Source organism: Mobula birostris, unplaced genomic scaffold, assembly GCF_030028105.1.
Source record: "Mobula birostris isolate sMobBir1 unplaced genomic scaffold, sMobBir1.hap1 scaffold_536, whole genome shotgun sequence".
NCBI lineage: Eukaryota > Metazoa > Chordata > Chondrichthyes > Myliobatiformes > Myliobatidae > Mobula > Mobula birostris.
In genome coordinates, this window is record NW_027278267.1 from 172224 (window position 1) to 195215 (window position 22992).

Here is a 22992-nt window from a genome sequence, read left to right on the forward strand (position 1 = left end):
AGAGAAGGGGATAGACAGAGGGGATAGAGAGAGTGATAGTGAGAGAGGGATAGTGGCAGGGTAGAGAATGGGAGGGTAGTATTGGGGAGTGGGGGTAAAGTGAGTGGGTTTTAGAGAGAGGGAGTTTCGAGGGAGGAGAGAGGGGAGAGGGGTGTAGAGAGAGGGTGTACGGAGGGCTAGGGCGAGATTGAAGGGGGTAAGAGAGTGGAGGATACAGAGTGGTTAGAGAGAGGGTGTTAGAGAAGGCTGGGGGATTCGGTAGAGAGGGGATAGAGAGAAAGAGGTGGTTAGATGGGGTGTTAGAGATGGTGGTGGAGAAGGTGGCGGAGACGGGATTAGAGAGAGGGGGTTGGAGAGAGTGGGGTTAGAAAGAGGGGTTTAGAGGGAGGGAGTTGGAGGGAGGGGTTGGAGAGATGGGGTTGGTGAGAGAGAGGGAGCAGAGAGGGAGAGGGAGAGGGGGTAGAGAAAGAGTAGAGAGGGAGAGGTTCAGAGGGAAGGGGTTGGAGAGAAGGGGTTGGTTAGAGAGTGTGTAAGGGAGAGGGGGTAAGAGAGATCAGGTTAGAGAGACGGGGGCAGCATAAAGGGGATTGAAGAGGGATTTAGAGGGGGGTGTTGGAGGGGCGTATTGGGGGGGTTTGGAGAGGGGATTGGAGGGGGGGGTTGGAGAGAGGGGATTGGAGAGGGTTTGGAGAGAGGGGGTTGGAGGTGGGGTTCGAGAATGGGGGTTGGAGAGGTTTGGAGAGAGGGGGTTGGAGAGGGGGTTTGGAGAGAGGGGTTGGAGAGGGGTGGGGTTCAAGGGGGGGGTGCAGAGAGGGGGTTGGAGAGAAGGGTTTGGAGAGTGGAGAGAGGGGTTCGAGAGGGGGTTCGAGAGGGGCTTGGAGAGAGGTTTGGATAGAGGGGTGAGGGGGAGTGAGGGTGGTGAGGGGGAGTGGGGGTGGTGAGGGGCAGTGGGGGAGGTGAGGGGCAGTGGGGGAGGTGAGGAAGGGCAGGGGATGTGAGGAAGGGGAGTGGGGGAGGTGAGGGGGAGTGGGGGAGGTGAGGGGGAGTGGGGGAGGTGGCGGGGTGTATGGGAGGTGAGGGGGAGTGGGGGAGGGTGAGGGGGTGTATGGGAGATGGGGGGAGGTGAGGGGGAGTGGGGGATGTGAGGAAGGGGAGGGGATGTGAGGAAGGGGAGTGGGGGAGGTGGCAGGGTGTATGGGAGATGGGGGGAGTGGGGGAGGTGAGGGGGTGTATGGGAGGTGAGGGGGAGTGGGGGATGTGAGGAGGGGGAGTGGGGGATGTGAGGAAGGGGAGGGGATGTGAGGAAGGGGAGGGGGTGTGGGGGAGGGTGAGGGGGTGTAGGGGAGGTCGGGGGTGTGGGGAAGGTGAGGGGGTGTGGGTGAGGTCGGGGGTGTGGGTGAGGTCGGGGGTGTGGGGGAGGTCGGGGCGAGTGTGGGAATGTTAGGGGTGTGGGTGAGGTGAGGGTGAGTGGGGGAGGTGAGTTTGTGTGAGATGTATTATTCAGACCTGTTGGGCTGCAGAACACAGGTGCAGCAACATAATATTTCAGCCTGTGTCAGAGTGGTGATTGATCTTCGGTGCAGAAATACAAACCCAGTTCTAGGAATGTGCCACCATGTTCTCGAGGTTGGGGTGAAGCACGCAAAGCACAAGGGTTTGGAAAATTCCACCCAGAGCATTTCATTCACATGACAAGGATTAGTTCACACAACAAACAATAGGTGGAAGAAATCAGTGAGCAGCATCTCGGGGGGTGGGGGTGCATTTTGGGGGAGTGAAGTGAAATTTTGACATTTCCTGCATCATCTTTATGCAGGTTTTCAAACGAAAACATCCAGTCTTAATGCGGCTTTACCCTAAATATGAAAAATATCTCTCCTCACCAACCTTCTCTCCCCCTGACAGATTATGTTTAACCCGCTGCTCCCAGAGAAGATTGCTCACTCCAAATCTGAAGTCTCTCTTATTATCTTAAGGAGCCTTGCTTGTAAACTACAGGGAATTTGTTTATTATTCTTAATTTATAAATCTCTAAACAGAGCTATGTCATGAAGGATTTAAATAATTCATCCCAACAGAAGAAAATACTGATTTTATTAAATAAAATGGCTATTTCTTGTAGTTTCTGAATATTTCAATATTGAACTCTTACCAGACTCTATGATGGATTTCTGAAGTTCCAGCTCTGAAAAGACAGACCAGTGGTATATTAGAACAACAAGAAGTTTTCAGGACGATTATTTCACTTCAGATGCTGGAGATCTGAAAAAATAGGGAACACTCAGGGGGTCAGGCAGCTGCGGAGAGGATCATCAAACTCATGGTTGACCATCTCCCATCAGAGACAAAAAAATGTTGAAGTGGTGACAGATGTCAGGCAGAAGAGCCAAGTGAGGAAATACACCGTGGGTCTATGGTAGGCTCAAGGATTAAATGACGACACATAAACCATTACCAACAGTTGCTGTCAGAAAACATGAACACAGCGATCATGGTTTGAAGTGGTTACACTCAGTGTTGAATTTGAAATGCTGTGAGATACCAGCTGTATATGATGCTCACAGTGTGACCTCATCTACATTCGTGAGACCCGATGTAGACTGGAGGACCGTCTGGTCAGCCCCATCAAGCAGGATTTCCTAGTGGCCAACCATTTTAATGCCGGCTCCCTAAAGTCCATCACTATCTCCTTTGCCTTACTGATGTTGAGCTGAAGATGATTCAGCTTGCACCATTTGACAAAGTCAAAGTCCAATACCAGAACGCAGATGAGCAGATTAAGCCATTCAGCCTCTCGAGTCTGCTGCACCATCCAGGATGGCTGATCTCGGATCCCACTCAACCCCACGCACCTGCCACTCCCCAAATCCTTTGATGCCCTGACCGATTAGGAAACAGTCAACTGCCGCCTGAAATACACCCATGGACTTGGCCTCCACCACAGTCTGTGGCAGAACATTCCACAGATTCACTACTCTCTGGCTAAAAAAAACTTCCTCCTTACCTCTGTTCTAAAAGGTCACCCCTCAATTTTGAGGCAGTGGGAGAAAGAAAATGCATGCCAACAGGGCAATATTACAATAGTCATGTGGGACTTCAGTATGCAGGTAGATTGAGAAAATCAGGCTGGTACTTCCCCATAACCTCATCCTTAACAGATTTCAACAGTTTAGCAACCACTGAGATTAGGCTAACTGGCCTATAATTTCCTTTCTTTTGCCTTCCTCCCTTCTTAAAGAGTGGAGTGATATTTGCAAATTCCAGTCCTCCAGACCCATGCCAGAAGTCCTCCACCAGGGTCCTGTATTCATCCTCCCAACCTCCCTTTATACACTATTGCTAAGTTATCAGATAATTTTCTACAGATAACATGACTCAGTGTTGTATCTAAAGTCTGAGATATACAGGGTAAACAGGAAGGGAACCAATACCGTTGCCTGTGGGGTCCCAGTGCTGCTTATAGCCATGTCTGACACACAGCTGTGAAGCCACACAAACTGTGGTCTGCCAGTCAGGTAGTCCATTATCCAGGATACAGTGGAAGTGCTAACCTGCATTGAATGGAGCTTTCCCCCAGCAATGAGGGCTGTATGGCATCCTTACAGTGCTTCTCTCCTAACATGCCTATCACCTCCCTCTGATGCCTTCCCTCTTCTCTTTTTCCTTTCTTTCCAAATCTTCTTTATTATTATTCTCCAAAATTAACAAGAGTACATCGAAGTAGGCAACACTTACAATGTCTCAAGAGAAAAAACATTCTTTTAAAGATTGAGAAAAAATTGGTGACAAAAACAAAAGAAAAGAAAAACCTACTGAGCAAGGAAAACTGACAAAAAAAGACATTAGGTGTAACAAGCAAATGAACCCCATCTTTTCTCAAAATCAAACATAGGTTCAAAAGTTCGACTTCTAATTTTCTCCAAACTAAGACATAGCATCACTTGAGAGAACCATTGTGACAAAATGGGAGCTGATGTATCCTTCCACTTCAACAAAAATGGCCCTCCTAGCTATCAATGCAACAAATGCACTAACATGCTTGTCAGACAAAGAGATATAGCGGGTATTTTGAGGAATTATTCCAAAGAGCACAGTTAATTTGTTAGGTTCTCTTCTCTTTTTCCATTCCCCATCCTGACTTCCCTCTTACTGCTTCTCCTTCCTTGCCTATCAGCTCCCTCCTCCTTCTCACTCTCCCCTGATCCATTCTCCCCTCCAGTTGAGATCCCTTCTGCTTCAGAACTACTTTTTCAGTCTATCATCTCCCATCTTCACAATTCAATTCTCTCCCTCATCCACCAATCTTTTCCCTCACCTGCCTTCACCTACCAGCCTCTGGATTGTACTCCTTCCCCTCCACCCATGTTCTTGCTGGCTTCTTCGCCCTTCCTTTCCATTTAAGGGTCTTGGTCTGAGACGTTGACTGTTTATTTCTTTCCACAGATGCTGAGTTTCTCCAGCATTTTTGTGCTTTCCTACTAAAAATATGACGTTCTGTTCTTCAGCCCCGGTCAGCCTCTTTAGACCATTGTAGGACACTGTGAGTGGAGAGCTCACAGGGATATGATATGTAATGAAAATGCATATTTTAAAATTTTGTTTGTGCTATTAAACAGTTATCATACAAACTGTGCCCAGTCTCACCACTGTAGAGGAGCCTAAATATCGGGAACCAAGTTACAGGAAGTACAAGTGAATCAGTGACCAGCTGAACCTCCTGGCACTTCATCATGCAGACACAGGAGATGCAACATTGGGCAGTTTTCTTCCTTACTTCCCAGCTCTATGGCCATAAATATTCTTACCAGAGACAACGTTCACAGCTGGAATGTCAGAGCCTGCTGGGAAATGTGGATTTTACATGATTTCTCCAGAAAATGCTCTGGCTTTCACAGAAATTTCAGAGGGAAACTGGGAGATTTTCCACTGGATTTCCAGGCCAGTACCTCACAATATTGCAGAAACATACCTTTTATGCGTCTGTTTTGTTTCACATTCCAATAAATCACAGTGGAGTTAGCAGCAATTACAACACAAATGGTGAAGACCAGTGGCAGGACCCATTCAAGAACAGCAGGGAAGAGATCATCTGTAGAATAAAGATCAGTGAATGAGACAATGAAAAAATCTGCAATGCACCCCAGCGGAATTAGTTCAGTAAAACTCCATGAGGTGGAAAGTCCACAACTGCCCAAGCAGCCTCCTCCTGTAATGTCAATAGGTGTTTACTGGAAGAACCAGAAATGGCTGCAATGGACTGTTATAATGGAGGCTCTGAGACTTCATCACTGTCACTGATGTTTAATTGTAGAGATATACAGCACAGAAACAGGCCCATCAGCCCAACTGGTCCATGATGACCAACATGCCCCATCCAAACTGGTCCCATTTGCCAGTGTTTAGCCCAGATCCTTCTCAACCCTCCTTGTCCATGTGCCTGACAAATTGTCTCTTCAAATTGTTTATTGTCATATGTCCGTCCATGAAGGCACCAGCTGAAAGAAATCACACGCTTGCAGCAACATCACAGGCTATACAGCATCACAGAGGAAGGTGTTGAATCATCATGGACAGAGGTAAGGAACTGCAAGGGTAAAAAGACACTGATGGGAATTGTATATAGACCCCAAAACAGTAGTAAGGATATGGCCTACAAATTACAGTGGGAGAAAGAAAATGCATGTCAAAAGGGCAATATTACAATAGTCATGTGGGACTTCAGTATGCAGGTAGGTTGAGAAAATCAGGCTGGTGCTGGATTCCTGCAGGAGGAATTTCTAGAAAGCCTATGAAATAGCTTTTCAGAGCAGCTCGTTGAGCTCGAATGAGAATCAGATATTCTGGATTGGGTGTTGTGCAATGAACCAGAGTTGATTGGAGAGCTTAAGGTAAAAGAACCCTTAGGGGTGATCACTGAAATTTGAGAAGGAAAAACTCAAGTCAGATGTATCAGTATTACAGTGGAGTAAAGGGAATTACAGAGGCATGAAAGAGGAGTTGGCCGGAATTGATTGGAAAAGAGCACTGGCAGGGATGATGGCAGGGATGACGGCAGTCAGCAATGCCTGTAATTTCTGGAAGCAATTCTGAGGCACGGAATATGTACATCCCAAAGAGAAAGAGGTTTTCTAAAGAAAAGGTGACACAACTGTAGCTAACATGAGAAGTCAAAGCCAACATAAAAGCCAAAGAGAGAGCATATAATAGAGCAAAAGTTACTGGGAAATCAAAGGATTGAGAAGCTTTTAAAAACCAACAGAAGGCAACTAAGAAAGTCACTAAGAAGGGAAAGATGGAATACAAAAGCAAGCGAGCCAATAATATTAAAGTGGATATCAAAAGTTTCTTCAGATATATAAAGTGTAAAAGAGAGGCAAGAGTGGATATCAGACCACTCAGAAATGATGCCAGAGAGGTCGTAATGGGGGACAACAAAATGGCAGATGAACTGAAGAAGTATTTTGCATCAGTCTTCACTGTGGAAGACACGAGCAGTATGGTGGAAGTTCCGGGTGTCAGGGGTCATGTGGGTGAAGTTACCAGAACAGGAGAGAAAGTTCATGGGAAACTGAAAGGACTGAAGGTAGATAAGTCACTGGACCAGATGGTGTACACCTTGGAGATCTGAAAGAGGTGGCTGAAGAGATCATGGGGGCATTAATAATGATATTTCAAGAATCACTAGATTCTACAATGGGTCCAGAAGACTGGAAAATTGCAAATGTTACTCCACCCTTAAGAAGGGAGAGAGGCAGAAGAAAGGAAACTATAGGCCAGTTAGTCTGACCACAGTGGTTGGGAAGATTATGGTTGATTTTTAAGGATGAGGTCTCAGGTACTTTGAGGCAAATGATATAATAGGCCATAGTCAGCATGGTTTTCTCAAGGGAAAATCTTTCCTCATAAATCTGTTGGAATTCTTTGAATAAACAAGCTGTATAGAAAAAGGAGAATTGGTTGAGGTTGTGTACTTGGATTTTCAGAAGGCCTTTGACAAGATGCCACACATGAGGCTGCTTAACAAGCTATGAGCCCATGTTATTACAAGAAAGATTCTAATATGGCTAAAGGAGTGGCTGACTGGCAGGAGGGAAAGAGTGGGAATAAAGGGGGCTTTTCTGGTTGCCTGGTGGTGACTAGTGGTGTTCCACAGAGGTCTGTGTTGGGACTGATTCTTTTTACATTATATGTCAATGATTTTGATGATGGAAATGATGGCTCTGTTGCAAAGTTTGCAGATGATATGAAGATAGGTAGAGGGGCAGATAGTTTTGAGAAAGTAGAGTGGCTACAGAAGGACTGACAGATTAGGAGAATGGGCAAAAAAATGGCAGATGAAGTACAGTGCCGAGTAGTGTATGGTCTTTCATTTTGGTAGAATAAATGAAAGGGTTGACTATTTTCTAAATGGAGAGAAAATACAAAAAAAAACTGAGACGCAATGGGACTAGGCAGTTATTGTGCAGGATTACCTAAAGGTTAATTTGCAGGTGAGTCTGTGGTGAGGAAGTCAAATGCAATGTGCTTTTTCAAGAGGACAAGAATATAAAAGCAAGAATATAATGTTCAGACTTTATAAAGCAGTGATCAGGCCTCATGTGGAGTATTGTGAGCAGTTTTGGGCCCTCATTCTTAGAAAGGATGTGCTGGTACTGCAGATGGTTCAAAAGAGTTTCACGAAAATAATTCCAGGATTGAATAGCTTGTCATATGAAGAGCGTTTGATGGTTCAGTGCCTGTATTCACTGGAATTCAGAAGAATGAGGGGTGACCTCAATGAAACCAATTGAATGGTGAAAGGCTTGATAGAGTGGATATGGAGAGGATGTTTCCTATGTTGGGAGTGTCTAAGACCAGAGGACACAGTCTCAGAATAGAGAGGTGTCCTTTTAGAACGGTGATGTGGAGGAATTTCCTGAGCCAGTGAGTGGTGAATGTGTGGAATTCTTAGCCACAGGCAGTTGTGGATGGCAAGTCTTTATGTGTACTTAGGGCAGACATTGATAGACTATTGATTAGTCAGGCATGAAGGGAGAAGGCAGATGATTGGGACCGAGAGGAAAATTGGATTGGCCATGATAAAATGGCAGACCAGACTCATTGGGCCAAATGGCCAAATTCTGCTCCTATATCTTATGGTTTAATGGTTTCTCGATACTCTAACCCAGGGGGAAAAGACTGTGAATTCATCCTCTCTATGTTCCTCATGATTTTATAAGATCACTGGTTCCTGGAGTTAAAACCAGGGCAGTTGGTGGAGATAAGCTCCCACTACCAATTTAATATTCCCAATGGACCGCATCTCAAATAGTCCCTGTCAATCAAGTCCAGCTCCTGCCCTTCCAGTGTGGCTCAGCTACTAAGCATGGTGGAACCATTTCTACCGACAGGAGAAGGCCAAAAGCAGGTTCTGGCAGCTTAAGACTCGTCACTTTGAGCTGGTGGAGCTCGTCAGCTGTGGTTAGCAGATCATCTAGCAGATGGAAAATCCTAACCTCAATCCTCCGCTGCCTTGTGGCTATAACCAGTCATATGGGGATGGGTTTGGGAGTAAACCCTAAGGAAAAACCAGGAGTTAGTGTCCTACAACAAAACTGATAACAAACTGTATTGGTTTCTGCAGTTCCTTTTGATATGTCGGCTGTTTGGAGAGGGGGAGCCTGCTGCATGAACAACAGATTATTCTCCATATCAAACTGCCCTGACTTGTGTACCAGTTTATATAATCATGTAAACAGCTCAGATGCAATATCCATGTTTGACCCCAACCAATGGAAGGGCCTCATAAGATCAACTCTCAGTCTCATTTGCTCCAAGGAATAAAGTCCTAGACTCTGCAACCTCTTCCCATTACTTAGTCTCTCAAGTCCTGGCAAGATCGGCAATATCCTTGTAAATATTTCTGCATTCTTTCCAATAGCAGGGTGTCGGAAACAGAACAGGCCATTGTGCTAAAAGCTCCCTTATCAACCTGTGCAGATGTGACTCCACTTTCTGGAACCAAATACTTGGACTCCAAGTTTCATCTATCCTCCAACATGCCTCTGGACCCTATTGTTCACTGTGTACGACCGCCCTTGATTTGACTTTCCAAACCGCAATAGCTAGCACTTATCAGAATCAAGTTCTTTCTGTTATTCATCAGCCCACTTATTCAGCAGACACATATCCTTCTGTAATTTTTGGTAATCTTTTTCTCTGTCCACCATATCCCAATTACAGCTGGAGAGCAAAGATTTTGCTTCCTGAATACTTCTGGGCGTATCTTATGGGTTTTGAGTCATTGATCATGAAATCCACCATGAAATTTCCCGATCATGTACATTTTCTTGAAATCATCTGTATTTGTTACTTCAATTCATAATTCATCAGAATAATTGATGCCAAAATTAAGGAAGGCATTTTTGATGGGCCACAAATAAAACAGATCATCAATGACAATTTGAATTTCTAGTGGGACCGGAGAAAATCACATAGAAGGCATCCAAGGATGTTGTTGAAAAGCTTTTTGGCAACTACAGAGCACCAAACTACATGCAGCCTGTTGACAACATGATTCAAGCATACAAAACCATGAAGTGCAACATGTCACTAAAGATTCCTTTTCTGCCTTCCCATTTAGAATGCTTCTCTGCAAATCTTGGTGCTGTCAGTGATGAGTATGGTGAAAGGTTTTACCAGGATATTGCGGTCATGGAGAAATGCTATCAGGGCAACTGGAATCCGTCAATGCTAGCTGACTCTTGTTGGACACTTAAGAAAGAAGCCTGAGACACTGAAGTAAGAAGCCTGAGACACTGAATACAAATGAAAATCATCAACAATATTTTTTTTAGCATAGTTGAACTTTTGCAAAGTGTCAGCACCGTTATGCAATTAAATGCATTAGTCAGTAAAAGATAATTTCTTGTTTCTCCAAATTCCTGCATGATGCAAGTCTGAAATTATATTTGTGTTCAGCACCATGTGGTCTATCATACACAAAAAATATCTGATGAAGCAACACTTTCATAACAATTTGCTGTCCAGTGTTATTTTCGTGTCATCTGCAAACTTACTAACAATTTCTTGTTAATTCCCATGAAAAGCAACAATAGGCTGAGCACCGTAACGTAGGAAAGGTGGATGAGCTCAGGGTATGGATCAACAACCAGAATTATGAAAATAAAAACATAAAACCATAAGACATAGGAGCAGAATTGGGCCACTTGGTCCATCAAGCCTGTTCTGCCATTCAATTATGGCTGATCCTTTTCTCCCCTCAATTCCATTCCTTGGCCATCTCCCCATAACCTTTGATGCCGTGTCTAATCAAGAGCCTATCATCTGGCAAGTGTGGATTGGGAAATGTTTTCTGGCAAGTGGAGGAAAGTGGAGGCTTTCAGAACCAAATTTTGAGAGTTAAAAAGATTGTACTTGCCCGTCAGAATAAAAGGGAAAGATAGCAGGTGTATGGAACCTTAGTTTTGAAGAGATATTGAGGCCCTGGTTAAGAGAGAAAAGGAGCTGCATAGCAGGTATAAGCAGGAAGAAACATATGAGGTGCTTATGAAGGATACTAAATGCAAGAAAACACTTAAGAAATAAATCAGAAAGGCTAAAAGAAAGCAGGAAGTTGCTCCAGCAGACAACGTGAAGGAGGAGTCCACAGATATGTTGTGTTAAAGGACCGCTTGGGACAAAATTGGTCCTCTGGAAGATCAGAATGTTGGTAATCCGTGTGTGGAAACAAAACACATGGCAGAAATCTTAAATGAATTCTTTGCTTCTGTATTTACTCAGGAGATGGATGCAGAGTCTTTAGAAGTAAGGGAAAGCAGCATCATCTTCATGGACCATGTACAGATTACAGAGGAGGAGGTGTTTGCTACCCCGACACAAATCAGGGTGGATAAATTCCTCAGGCCTAACAACATGTTCCCTCAGACCCTACAAGACGTGTGCAGAAATTGCTGGGGTCCCAGCAGAGATATTTAAACCATCCTTTGCAAAAGGAGCATTACCAGAAGATTGGAGAAAAGCCGAAGTTGTTCTGTTGTTTAAAACAGGCTCTGAACACAAACAAGGAAATTATAGACCAGTGAGTCTGACATTAGTTGTGGGAAAGTTATTGGCAGATATTGTAAGGGACCAGATATATAAGTACAGTGCCTATAAAAAGTATTTAGTCCCCTTTGGAAGATATTATATTTTATTGTTTTATGGCATTGAATCAGAGTTGATTTAATTTGACATATTTTGACACTGATCAACAGGAAAAGACTCTTCTGTGTCAACGTGAAAGTAGATCACCACAAAACGTTCGAAGTTAATTACAAATATAAAACACAGAATAATTGATTGCATAAGTATTCAGTCCCTTTCATATGACACACCAAATCATTACTGGTGCAGCAAATTGGCTTTAGAAGTTACGTAATTATTTAAATGGAAATCTGTTTTTGGAGACCTGTGTGCAGTCAAGGTGTTTCGATGGACTGCAGTAAAAATACACCTGTATCTGGGACCAACTGCTGGTGTCAGTATCCTGGCAAAACTACACCATGAAGACAAAAGAACACTCTAAGCAACTCTGCAAAAAGGTTATTGAAAAGCACAAGTCAGGAGATGGATACAAGAGCATTTCCAAGTCACTGAATATCCCTTGGAGTCCAGTTAAGTTAATTATCAAGAAATGGAAAGAATATGGCACTGCTGTAAATCTGCCGTCCTCAATGTTGCAAAAACAAAGGAGCTGGTTTTGGTCCACAGGAGGAATGGAGACAGGCTGGCTCCTATTGACATCAATGGATCTGGGATTGCGAAGGTGAACAGCTTTAAGTTCCTGGGCATGCACATCACCGAGGAGCTCACGTGGTCTGTACATTCCGGCTGTGTGGTGACAAAAGCACAACAGCGCATCTTTTACCTCAGACGGTGGAAGAAGTTTGGTATTGGCCCCAAAATCCTAAGAATTTTCTACAGGGGCACAATTGAGAGCATCCTGACTGGCTGCATCACTGCCTGGTATGGGAACTGTACTTCCCTCAATCACAGGACTCTGCAGAGAGTGGTGCGGACAGCCCAGCGCATCTGTAGAGGTGATCTTCCCACTATTCAGGATAATTACAAAGGCAGATGTGTAAAAAGAGCCTGAAGGATCATTGGGGACCCGAATCACACCAACCACAATCTGTTCCAGCTGCTACCATCCGGGAAACGGTGCCGCTGCCAAAAAGCCAGGACCAACAGGCTCCGGGACAGCTTCTTCCACCCGGCTATCAGACTGCTTAATTCATGCTAATACAATTGTATTTCTGTTATAATGACTGTCCTGTTGTACATACTATTTATTATAAATTAATATAAAATTGCACATTGCACATTCATTCGGAGACGTAACATAAAGATTTTCAGTCCTCATGAAGGATGTAAATAATAAATTCAATTAAATTCAATTCAGTTCAAAAACTCAATGACCGTGCAAGACGAGGACAAGATGAGTGAGGCCACCAAGACACCGACGACAACTCTGGAGGAGTTATAAACTTCAGTGGCTGAGACGGGAGAGACTGCGCATACAACTACTGTTGCCCGGGTGCTTCACCAGTCGTAGTTTTATGGGACAGTAGAAAATTGAAAACCACTGTTGAAAAAAACTCATATGAAATCTTGTCTAGAGTTTGCCGGAAGGCATGTGAGAGAACCAGAAGTCAGGTGGAAGAAGGTTCTATGGTCTGATGAAACCAAAATTGAGCTTTTTGGCCATCAGACTAAACACACCATTGCTACCGTGAAGCATGGTGGTGGCTGCATCATGTTGTGGGGATGCTTCACTGCAACAGGCCCTGGAAGGCTTGTGCAGGAAGAGGGTAAAATGAATGCAGCAAAATACAAGGAAATCTTGGAGGAAAATCTGATGCCGTCTGCAACCGAACTGTGACTTGATAGAAGATTTGTTTTCCACCAAGATAATGACCACACGCATAAAGCCAAAGCCACACAGTAATAGCTTAAAAACAAAGTGAATGTCCTCAAGTGGCCAAGTCAGAGTCTGGACCACAAACGAAAATTTGTGGCTGGACTTGAAAATGGCTGTTCACTCATAATCACCATGCATTCTGACAGAGCTTGAGGAGTTTTGAAGGGGAGAGTAATTGTGCAATCAATTATTTTGTAATAATTGAAATATTTTTTTTAGATTGTGAGAACGCTCAGTACTCTTTTATTGTCATTTAGAAATGCATACATGCATTAAGAAATGATGCAATGTTTCTCCAGAGTGATATCACAGAAAATAGGACAAACCAAAGACTAACACTGACAGAACCACATAATTATAACATATAGTTACAGCAGTGCAAAGTAATACCATGATTTGATGAAGAACAAACCATCGGCACAGTAAATAAAGTCTCAAAAGTCCCCGAGTCGAACGACTTCCGAGTCCCTGATAGCAGGCAGCAAAAGGGAGAAACTCCCTGCCATAAACTTCCAGGCACCGTCATCTTGCCCATACCTTGGAAGCAGCTGACCACAGCTGACACTGAGTACGTCCGTCCGAAAACTCCGAGCCTCTGACCAGCCCCTCCGATACAGCCTCCCGAGCGCCATCCTCTGCCGAGCGCCTTCGGTCTCGCCCCGGCTGTTGAAACACGCAAAGCCGAGAATTTTGGGGCCTTCTGCTCCAGAGATTCCGTTTACCACACAGTAACAGCGGCAGCGAAGCGGGCATTTCAGAAGTTTTCCAGATCTTCCTCCGTACTCTCACGTCCGTCTCCATCAAATCAGAATTGTGCACGGTCCCCTACTTGACAGATAACAGATATTCATCACCAAAGTGGCTGTGCCACTTTAGACCGACTTGAAGAAATTTGTCTTCACTTTACATGAAAGAGCCTTTGTTGTTGATCAGTGTCAAAAAAGCTAAATGAAATCCACTGAGATCCAATGTTGTAAAACAATAAAACATGAAAACTTCAAAGGAGGGTGTGAATACTTTTTATAGATGCTGTATTTGGATAGACATAGACCAATGAAAGATAGAATGGCTTCACGCGTGGTCAGGCATGTCTAACAGGGGAGGAGAGGAGAAGATGGCGGCGTGACGCAGCGCGCGTGGCTGCTCCGAAATGATATCGTATTTGTAAGTAGATACCGTGCACAATCCTGATTTGATGGAGACAGACGTGAGATGCATGAAGGAACATCTGGAGAAACTTCTGAAATGCCCACTTCGCTGCCACTGCTACTGTGCGATGCAGAATCTCCGGAGGGGAAGGCCCCGAGTCCTCGACTTTGCCTATTGCCTGTTGCTGGGGCCAGGGTCGAAGCGCTCGGCAGAGATGGTGCTCGGTGCTCGGTGTCGGAGGCTCGAGGTTTTCGGACGGACTCGAGTCAGCTGTGGTCGGGTGCTTTCAGGATGCTGCATCGGCAAGTTTGCGGCGCTGGAAGCTCATGGCAGGGAGAGTTTTTCTTCTTTCTACCTTCTGCGTGAGATGATGGGACCTTCGAGAGACTTTGAGATTTTTTTTTACCGTGCCCATTGTTTGTTCTTTATCAAATTACAGTATTGCTTTGCACTATTGTAACTATATGTTATAATTGTGTGGTTTTTGTTAGTTTTTCAGTCTCAGTTTGTCTGTGTTTCTGTGATATCATTCTGGAGGAACATTGTATCATTTCTTAATGCATGCATTACTAAATGACAGTAAAAGAGGACTGTGTGTCCTCATAAACTAAAAATCTAAATCTAATCTAACCAATCTTACTGAGTTGTTCAAGGAAAATTGATGAAAGCAAGGCAGTTGATGTTGTCCATGTGGACTTCAGTAAGGCATTTGACAAGGGCTAACATGGGAAACTGGCCAAGAAGGTTCAGTTGCTTGGCATTCAGGATGAGGTAGTAAATTGGATTAGACATTGGCTTTATGGGAGAAGGCAGAGAGTGGTAGTACAGGGTTGCCTCTCTGACTGGAGGCCTGTGACTAGTGGTTTGCCACCGGATCGGTGCTGGGTCCTTTGCTGTTTGCCATCTACAGTATATCGATGATCCAGATGATAATGTGGTGAATTGGATGAGCAAATTTGCGGATCACACCCAGATTGGGAGAGTAGTGGACTGTGAGGAAGGCTAACATGACTTGCAGGGGGATTTGCATCAGCTGGGAAAATCAGCTGGAAAATGGCAAAGGGAATTTATTGCAGGGAAGTATGTTTTGCACTTCAGTAGGATCAAACAGGGTTGGTCTTACACAGCGGACGGAAGGGCATTGAGGAGTGTGGCAGAACAAAGGGATCTGGGTATACAGGTACATAATTTGTTGAAAGTTGTGTCACAGGTAGACAGAGCCATAAAGAAAGCTTCTGCAACATTGGCCTTCATGCATCAATGTATTCAGTACAGGAGATGAGATGTTATGTTGAAGATGTTCAAGGCGTTGGTGAGGCTTAATTCGGAATGTTATGTGCATTTTGGACACCTACTTGCAGGAAAGATGTAAACACGTTTGAAAGAGTACAGAGAAAATTCACAAGGATGTTGCCACATCTGGAGGACCCGAATTATGAGGAAAGATGGAATAGGTTACGATTGCATTCTTTAGAACACAGAAGATTGAGATGAGATTTGATTGAGGTGTACAAATTATGAGGGGTATAGATAAAGTAAATGCAGGTGTGCTTTTTCCAAAGGTTGAGTGGGACTACAACCAAATGTCATGGGTTCAGGATGAAAGGTGAGAGGTTTAAGGAGAACATGAGGGGAAACTTCTACATTCAGAGGGTCGTGAGATTTTGGAATGAGCAGCCAACACAAGTGGTGCATGTCATCACAATTTCAATGTTTAAGAAAAGTTTGGATAGGTACATGTATAGTAGGGATACAGAGGGCTATTGTCCCGGTGCAGGTTGATGGGAGAAGGCAATTTAAATATTTTTAACATGCACTGGATGGGCCAAAGGACCTGCTTCTGTGCTGTACTTCTCTGTGACTCTATAATGTAGAGGAGCAAATTTGTAGGCAGATTGCAGACTGTTGCAAGAAACAAATAGTTGTGATAGTGGGTGATTTTAACTTTCCACATATTGACTGGGACTCCCATACTGTAAAGCAGCTGGATGGGAAAAGTTTGTCAAATATGCTGAAGAAAGTTTCCTTAATCACTCCGTGGAAGTCCAAAAGAGAGAGTGTGTTTGATACTTGATCTGCTATTAGGGAATGAGACAGGACAGGTGACAGAAGTTTCTGTAGGGGAATACTTTGCATATTGATCAAAATGCCATTTGTCTTGAAGTAATTATGGAAAAGGACAGATCTGGTACAAACTGGAGAAAGGCCAATTTTGATGGTATCAAAAAGGATCTGGCAAGTGCGGATTGTGACAGAGTGTTTCTCGCAAATGTGTACTTGTTAAGTGAGAGGCTTTCAAAAGGGAAGCTTTGAGAGTAAAGAGATTGTATGTTCCTGCAGAATAAGAGGCAGGGATAATTGGTTCAGGGAGCATGATTTTTAACAGGTATTGAGGTCCTAATTAAGAAAAAGAAGGAGGTACATAACAGTTAGAGTCAGGCAGGAACAAATGAGGTATTTGAGGAGTGAAAGAAATGCAAGAAGACAATCAGGAGGGCTAAAAGGAGACACGTGGAAGATCAGAGTGGTATCCATGCATGGAGTTGACAGAAATGTGGGAGATCTTAAATGGATTTTTGCATCAGTATTTACTCGAGAGAGAGACAGGATCTATTGACGTGAGGCTGGGCAGTAACGGGGTAATGGACCCTATAAAGATTACGGAGGAGGAGGTGTTGCTGTCTTGAAGCAAATTAGGGTGGATAAATCACAGGACCTGACAAGATGTTCTCTCAGGACTTCCAGGGTTGAGTATGGCGTGAGTCGGTGCCTGTGAGTGTGGCTCGGGAATTTTATTGAAAATCTACCTGCTTATCTTTGCCGTATGCTTGAGATAACTGAATATTTACCATTGTGAACAACGCGGGATGTAGCTGGACATTGAAATGGCAAATAGAATGTACCTTCAAGGTAAAACTGGGGAAAAAGATAGCGAAGCCTCGAGCAAGAAGGCAGATGTTACAGTAATGGCGCCGCTGCACGCTGCTGGACCTGGACCCGGACCTGCGCTACCCGATGACTTGGAGGGGCTTTGTTTAGTACTTATTATTGACATGACGCAAGCAGTGCATTCTGCCCTAAAAAGAGAACTTGAAGATGCTTTATCACCGAGTCGCACGACGAACGCATTCGTGAGGTTGAAGACGGCCTGAATGATTACAGTGACCGACTGGTGAGCGCTGAAGCCGCCATTGCAGCGTTGCAGAGTGAAAACGCATTTCTGAAGGGAAAGCTAGATGACTTCGAAAATCGGTCGCAGAGATTCAATTTGAGAGTGGTCGGCATTCCTGAAAATTTGGAAGGTTTGGACCCTGTTAAATTTATGACCGAGTTTTTTGACGAAGTGCTGGGGACAAATTTTTTCCCAAGTCCTCTCGTACTTCCGCGTGCTCACCGAGTCGGACGTAAACCATCCAGTGTCTCTGGAGCCAGGCAAACGAGACCAAGGATGTTCCTGGTTTGCTTTCACTCCTTTCAAGATAAGCAACGCATCATCGATAGACGGAAGCAGGAGCTGTATTTCCGCGGACACCGCGTGTTTTTTTATGAAGATTTTAGTGTGGAGCTGGGTAAAAAACGAGCAGCTTTCAAGGAGGTGAAATCCCTGCTTTACGGGAAAGGGGTCAGGTTCGGCCTCTTGTATCCTGCCCAGCCCTGGGTCATGCATGAAGGTGAAAAGCATTATTTCGATACACCAGAGGCGGCCAAAGAGTTTTACCATTCGCGCTGGGGAGGAGAAGAACGAGAAGAGCAATAACCTTTTTTTTAGGTTATTCGTGCAGCACTTAAGGGGCCTCATGCCGAGGCAAACTGTTAATTTTCACAATCCACTTCTTTGTTTATTTTTTTCCAGTTTAATTTGTGGAACATGATCGGGTCAAACCGGTATGCTGCCGAAACTGATTAACAAAAACTTTCAACCAGCAAACTGTAAATATTTGGGATTTGTATCTCAGGCATTGAAGTTGCCTAGTGTGTTTTTTGTTTTTAATGCTTAGCTTGACCTGTGTCATCTTTAGCCTATATGTTATATTAAAGGTAGTATAAGTGATAGGATAAATCTTAAGGAGGGGAGCCACTCTAGATTAGATTGAAAGTTTGGCCGTATGGGGAACGCCTTGGAAGTTTTTTGTTGGGTAATGCCTGTGATCATCCTCACTTGGGGAGGTAGATCTAGGTTTCAGGGGTAAAAAGGAAAAAAAAAGATGTTCTCTCAAACCCTGTGGGAGGCTAATGCAGAAATTGCAGGGGCCCCAGCTGAGGTATTTTAAACATCTTTAGCCACGGGTGAGGTGCCAGAGGATTGGGGGATAGCTAATGTTGTTCTGCTATTTAAGAATAAGCCAGGAAATTATAGGCATATGAGCCTGACGTCAGTACTGGGAAAGTTTTTGGGAAATGTTCTAAGGGACCAGATATAAAAGTATTTGAATAGACAGTGACTGATTCAGGATAACTAACATGGCTTTGTGTGTGATAAATTTGTCTAACCTATCTCATAGAGATTTTGAGGAAGTTACAAAGTTGATGAAGGCAAGGCAGTGGATGTTGTCTACGTGCACTTCAGCAAGGCCTTTGAGAAGGTAGTGCATGGTAGTTTGGTCAAGAAGGTTCAGTCGCTTGGCTTTCAAGATTGCAAGATACTTTGATTTCTCGTTTGAAGTCAGAGAGCATTGTAGGTGGCTACCTCTCTGACTGGAGGCCTGTGACTCGTGGTCTGCTGCAGAGATCGGTGCTGGGTACATTGTTGTTTGTCATCCATATCAACAAATGGATGATAATGTGGTAAACTGTATCATCAAATTTAGGGATGGCATCAGGATTGGGGGTTACTGCACAGTGATGAAGACGATCAGAGCTTACAGCAGATCTGGAAGATGTGGAAAAATAGGATGTAAAATGGCAGATGCAGTTTAGTACAGACAAGTGTGAGGTGTTGCACTTCAGTAGAACCAACCAGGGTTGGTGTTACACAGTGAGTGGTTGGGCACTGAGGAGTGCAGTAGAACAGAGGGATCTAGGAATTCTAGGAGTCCATAATTCTTTGAAAGTGCTGTTTCAAGTAGATAGGGTCATAAAGAAAACTTGGTATATTGGCCTTCATACATCAATGTATTGAGTACAAGAGTGGGATGTCAGGTAGAAATTGACTAAGATGTTTGTGCAGCCCAAGTTGAAGTATTGTGCCTGGTTTCGATCACCTGCCTACGGGAAAGATGTAAATCAGATTGAAAGAGTGCAGAGAAAATTTGCAAGGAAGTTACTGAAACCTGAGCAACTGTGTTATGGGGCGAGATTGAATTGCCTTGAGCTTCTGGGATGTAGATGATTGAGGGGGGATTTTACAGAGGTATACAAAATTATGTGGGGCTTTCCCACACTGATCATTGAGCCAGGAATTCTACTCTGATTGTATTAGCCTGGGGCAACTTACAGAAGTTTCAAGTAGTAATCTAGATGATTATTTTTATGGATCTTCTTTTTAAATTGGACCATACCTGTGACATCAACAGAACTTTCATCTTGGGCACAGCAATGTCAATTGTTCACAGCTAGGTCAATGCAGCAGATGCTAATGTTTGGAAATGTTTTGTAATGCTAATGTTTTGTAAAATGTTCTAAGTTGTATCCACTCAGATGGAATTGATGTTTCACCTGAGTATCAAAGGATTGAAAATATCTGTGTTGATGTCCAACCCAAATGGACAAGCTGTGGATTCAATTGGCCTTTAATGGTGTGGCAGATTTAAAAGATGCACAAACAGCAAAATAGTCACTAACAGTTGACTTTGTTTGTAAACAAGGGACAGTCTTCAACAGGTATAAGATTTTGGCAATGACGTTATGGAGACAAACTATTTTTGTAGCTAGATTTTCAGGAGAGATTGGATCACCTTTCCCCTTCACCGATCAAACATAATTTGCAAACCTGATATTGTAATAATTGCCGTATGTTCTGTTTTCAAACGTTCACTGCTGATAATACACTTCAGTTTGCCTGAGGATTGCCTCGTTACTCCAACACTGCTCTCAACATTTACAAGACCCGAGTCTCTGTGGTACTTTGTCTCAGCCTCTGTTAATGCATTCCCATCGCCACCGATCCACTGGATCTCTGGCTCAGGATTCCATCCACTGGATTTACACACAAGCTGGATTCCTGCTCCATGGTATCCCTTCATCTGAATCCGAGGTTCACTCCCCGAACCTGCAGTTAATGACAGATGGAGAAATAATAGTCGTCAGGCAAAATGTAACATGAATTCATGAAGCATAAGTATTAAAACTGCTTGCAATCATGTTTATTGAGTTCTAGCCTTTCCTATTTCATCAGCTTGAGACATTAACTGTTTTTCTCTCCACAGATGCTGCCTGATGAAACACTTAAGTATTTGGAAGCTGAATTCAGACAGGAAGTTTCAGGAATATAAAGAAAGCCAGAAAGAACTCAAGCAAAGAATAAGGAGGGTGAAAAGTGGACATGAAATGCCATTGACAATTATAATTAAAGAAAATACCAAGGCAATTTTTTACATACATTAAAAGCCAAAGGGTAACAAAAGTTGTTTGTTTAGGATTAGATTATGGAAGATAGTGAAATCAGTGTGGGAAATCCTACTATGCCAGGACATTTTGAAATAAAGAAGGTAGTTTTGGGTCTTTCAAAGAGAAATGAATTGGATAAATCCCCAGGGCCTGTGGAATCTATCGCCACAATAGGTCAACGGCAGATGCAATCTCAATGGATCTTCACACAGCCTTAGACCACCTGGACAATACAAACACCTACCTCAGGATGCAGTTTATCGACTATAGCTCAGCATTCAAGACCATCATTCCCACAATCCTGACTGAGAAGTTACAGAACCTGGTCCTCTGTACGTCCCTCTCCAATTGGATCCTCGACTTGCTAACTGGAAGACCACAATCTGTGCAGATTAATGATAATATCTCCTCCTCACTGACGATCAATACTGGTGTACCTCAGGGGTGTGTGCTTTGCCCACTGCTCTACTCTCTATATACTCATGACTGAGTGGCTAGGCATAGCTCAAATCCCATCCATAAATTTGCTGATGATACAACCATTGTTGGTAGAATCTCAGCTGGAGCTGAGAGGGCGTACGGGAGTGAGATATGCCAACTATTGGAATGGTGTCGCAGCAACAACATTACACTCAGCATCAGTAAGACAAAAGAGCTGATTGTGGACTTCAGGAAGGAACACATACCAATCCTCATTAAGGATTCAGAAATGGAGAGAGTGAGTAGTTTCAAGCTCCTGGGTGTCAAGATCTCTGAGGATCTCTCCTGGTCCCAACATATCGATGCAGTTATAAAGAAGGCAAGACAGCGACTATACATCATTAGGAGTTTAAAGAGATTTGGTATGTCAACAAAAACACTCAAAAACTTCTGTAGATGTACGGTGAAGGGCATTCTGACAGGCTGCGTTATTGTGTGGTATGGGGTGGGGGGGGGGGTGGAGGTTACTGACAGGACTGAAAGAAGCTGCAGAAGGTTGTAGATTTAATTGGCTCCATCTTGGGTACTAGTCTACAAAGTACCCAGGAAGGACATCTTCAAGAAGCAGTGTCTCAGAAAGGCAGCATCCATTACTAAGGACCTCCAGCACCCAGGGCATGCCCTTTTCTCACTGTTACCATGAGACAAGAGGTACAGAAGCCTGAAGGCACACACCCAGTGATTCAGGAACAGCTTCTTCCCCTCTGCCATCTGATTCCTAAATCGACATTGAACCCATGAACACTACCTCACTTTTTTAATATAAATCATTTCTGTTTTTTTGAATGATTTTTCATCGATTCAATGTACGTATATTGTAATTGATTGATTTATTTTTTATTTTTTCCTCTTCTATATTATGTATTGCATTGAACTGCTGCTGCTCAGTTAACAAATTTCACGACACATGCCGATAATAATAAACCTGATTCGGTTTCTGATCTGTACAAAGTTCAAAGTAAATTTTATTGTCAGAGTACATAAATAAGCCCCGAGTTTCATTTTCCTTCGGACATACTCAGCAAACCTACAGAATTGTAGCTGTAACAGGATCAATAAAAGATCCAGTAGAGTGCAGAAGACAACAAACTGCAAATGTAAAATTATATAAATAGCAAGAAATAATATGAAATAACAAAAACAATCAAAGGAAAGATCATTGGTTGTGGGATCATCTCAATGGATGGGCAAGTGAGTGTAGTTATCCCTTTTGTTCAAGAGTCTGAAGGTTGAGGGCTCGTAACTGTTCTTGAACCTGGTGGTGTGAGTCCTGAGGTTCTTGTACCTTCTACCTGATGGCAGCAGTGAGAAAAGAGCCTGGCCTGGGCGCTGAGGGTCTCTGATGATGGATGCTGCTGTTATATGAAGGTGTTTCATGTCGATGCACTCAATGGTTAGGAGGGCTTTACCCGTGATATACTGGGTCAAATCCACTACCTTTTGCAGGATTTTCTGTTCAAAGGCATTGGTGTTCCCACATCAGACCATGTTGCTGCCAGTCAATACACCTTCTGCCACACAACTATAGACTTTCGTCAACATTTTTATGCATTCTACTCCATATACGTGATTGATTTACTTGTTTATTTATTATGATGTTTTATTCTTTTTTCTCTCTCTGCTAGATTATGTATTGCATTGAACTGCTGCTGCTGAGTTAACAAATTTCACATCACATGAGGGTGATAATAAACCTGATTCTGATGTCATGCTGAATCTCTGCAGGCTCCTGAGGAACTAGAGGCACTGCCATACTTTCTTCACAATTACACTGACATGCTGGGTCCAGGACAGATCCTCTGGAATAGTAACACCCAGGAATTTAAAGTTGCTAACCCGCTCACCTCTGACCCACC

The 22992-nt window shown here is 43.7% G+C and overlaps 1 protein-coding gene across 2 annotated transcripts in view; it reads right to left on the bottom strand.

The window, feature by feature from the left end:
- LOC140193366 (butyrophilin subfamily 3 member A1-like) overlaps nucleotides 1–22992 on the bottom strand; it is an 82268-nt gene that overhangs the window by 15924 nt on the left and 43352 nt on the right. For both annotated transcript variants that reach the window (XM_072250692.1, XM_072250694.1), the window contains 3 exons: nucleotides 20040–20318; nucleotides 4970–5089; nucleotides 2153–2185 (listed from right to left, as the gene is read on the bottom strand). In XM_072250692.1, coding sequence (XP_072106793.1) covers nucleotides 2153–2185; nucleotides 4970–5089; nucleotides 20040–20318 — 432 coding nt within the window. The remainder of the gene's footprint in view (nucleotides 1–2152; nucleotides 2186–4969; nucleotides 5090–20039; nucleotides 20319–22992) is intronic.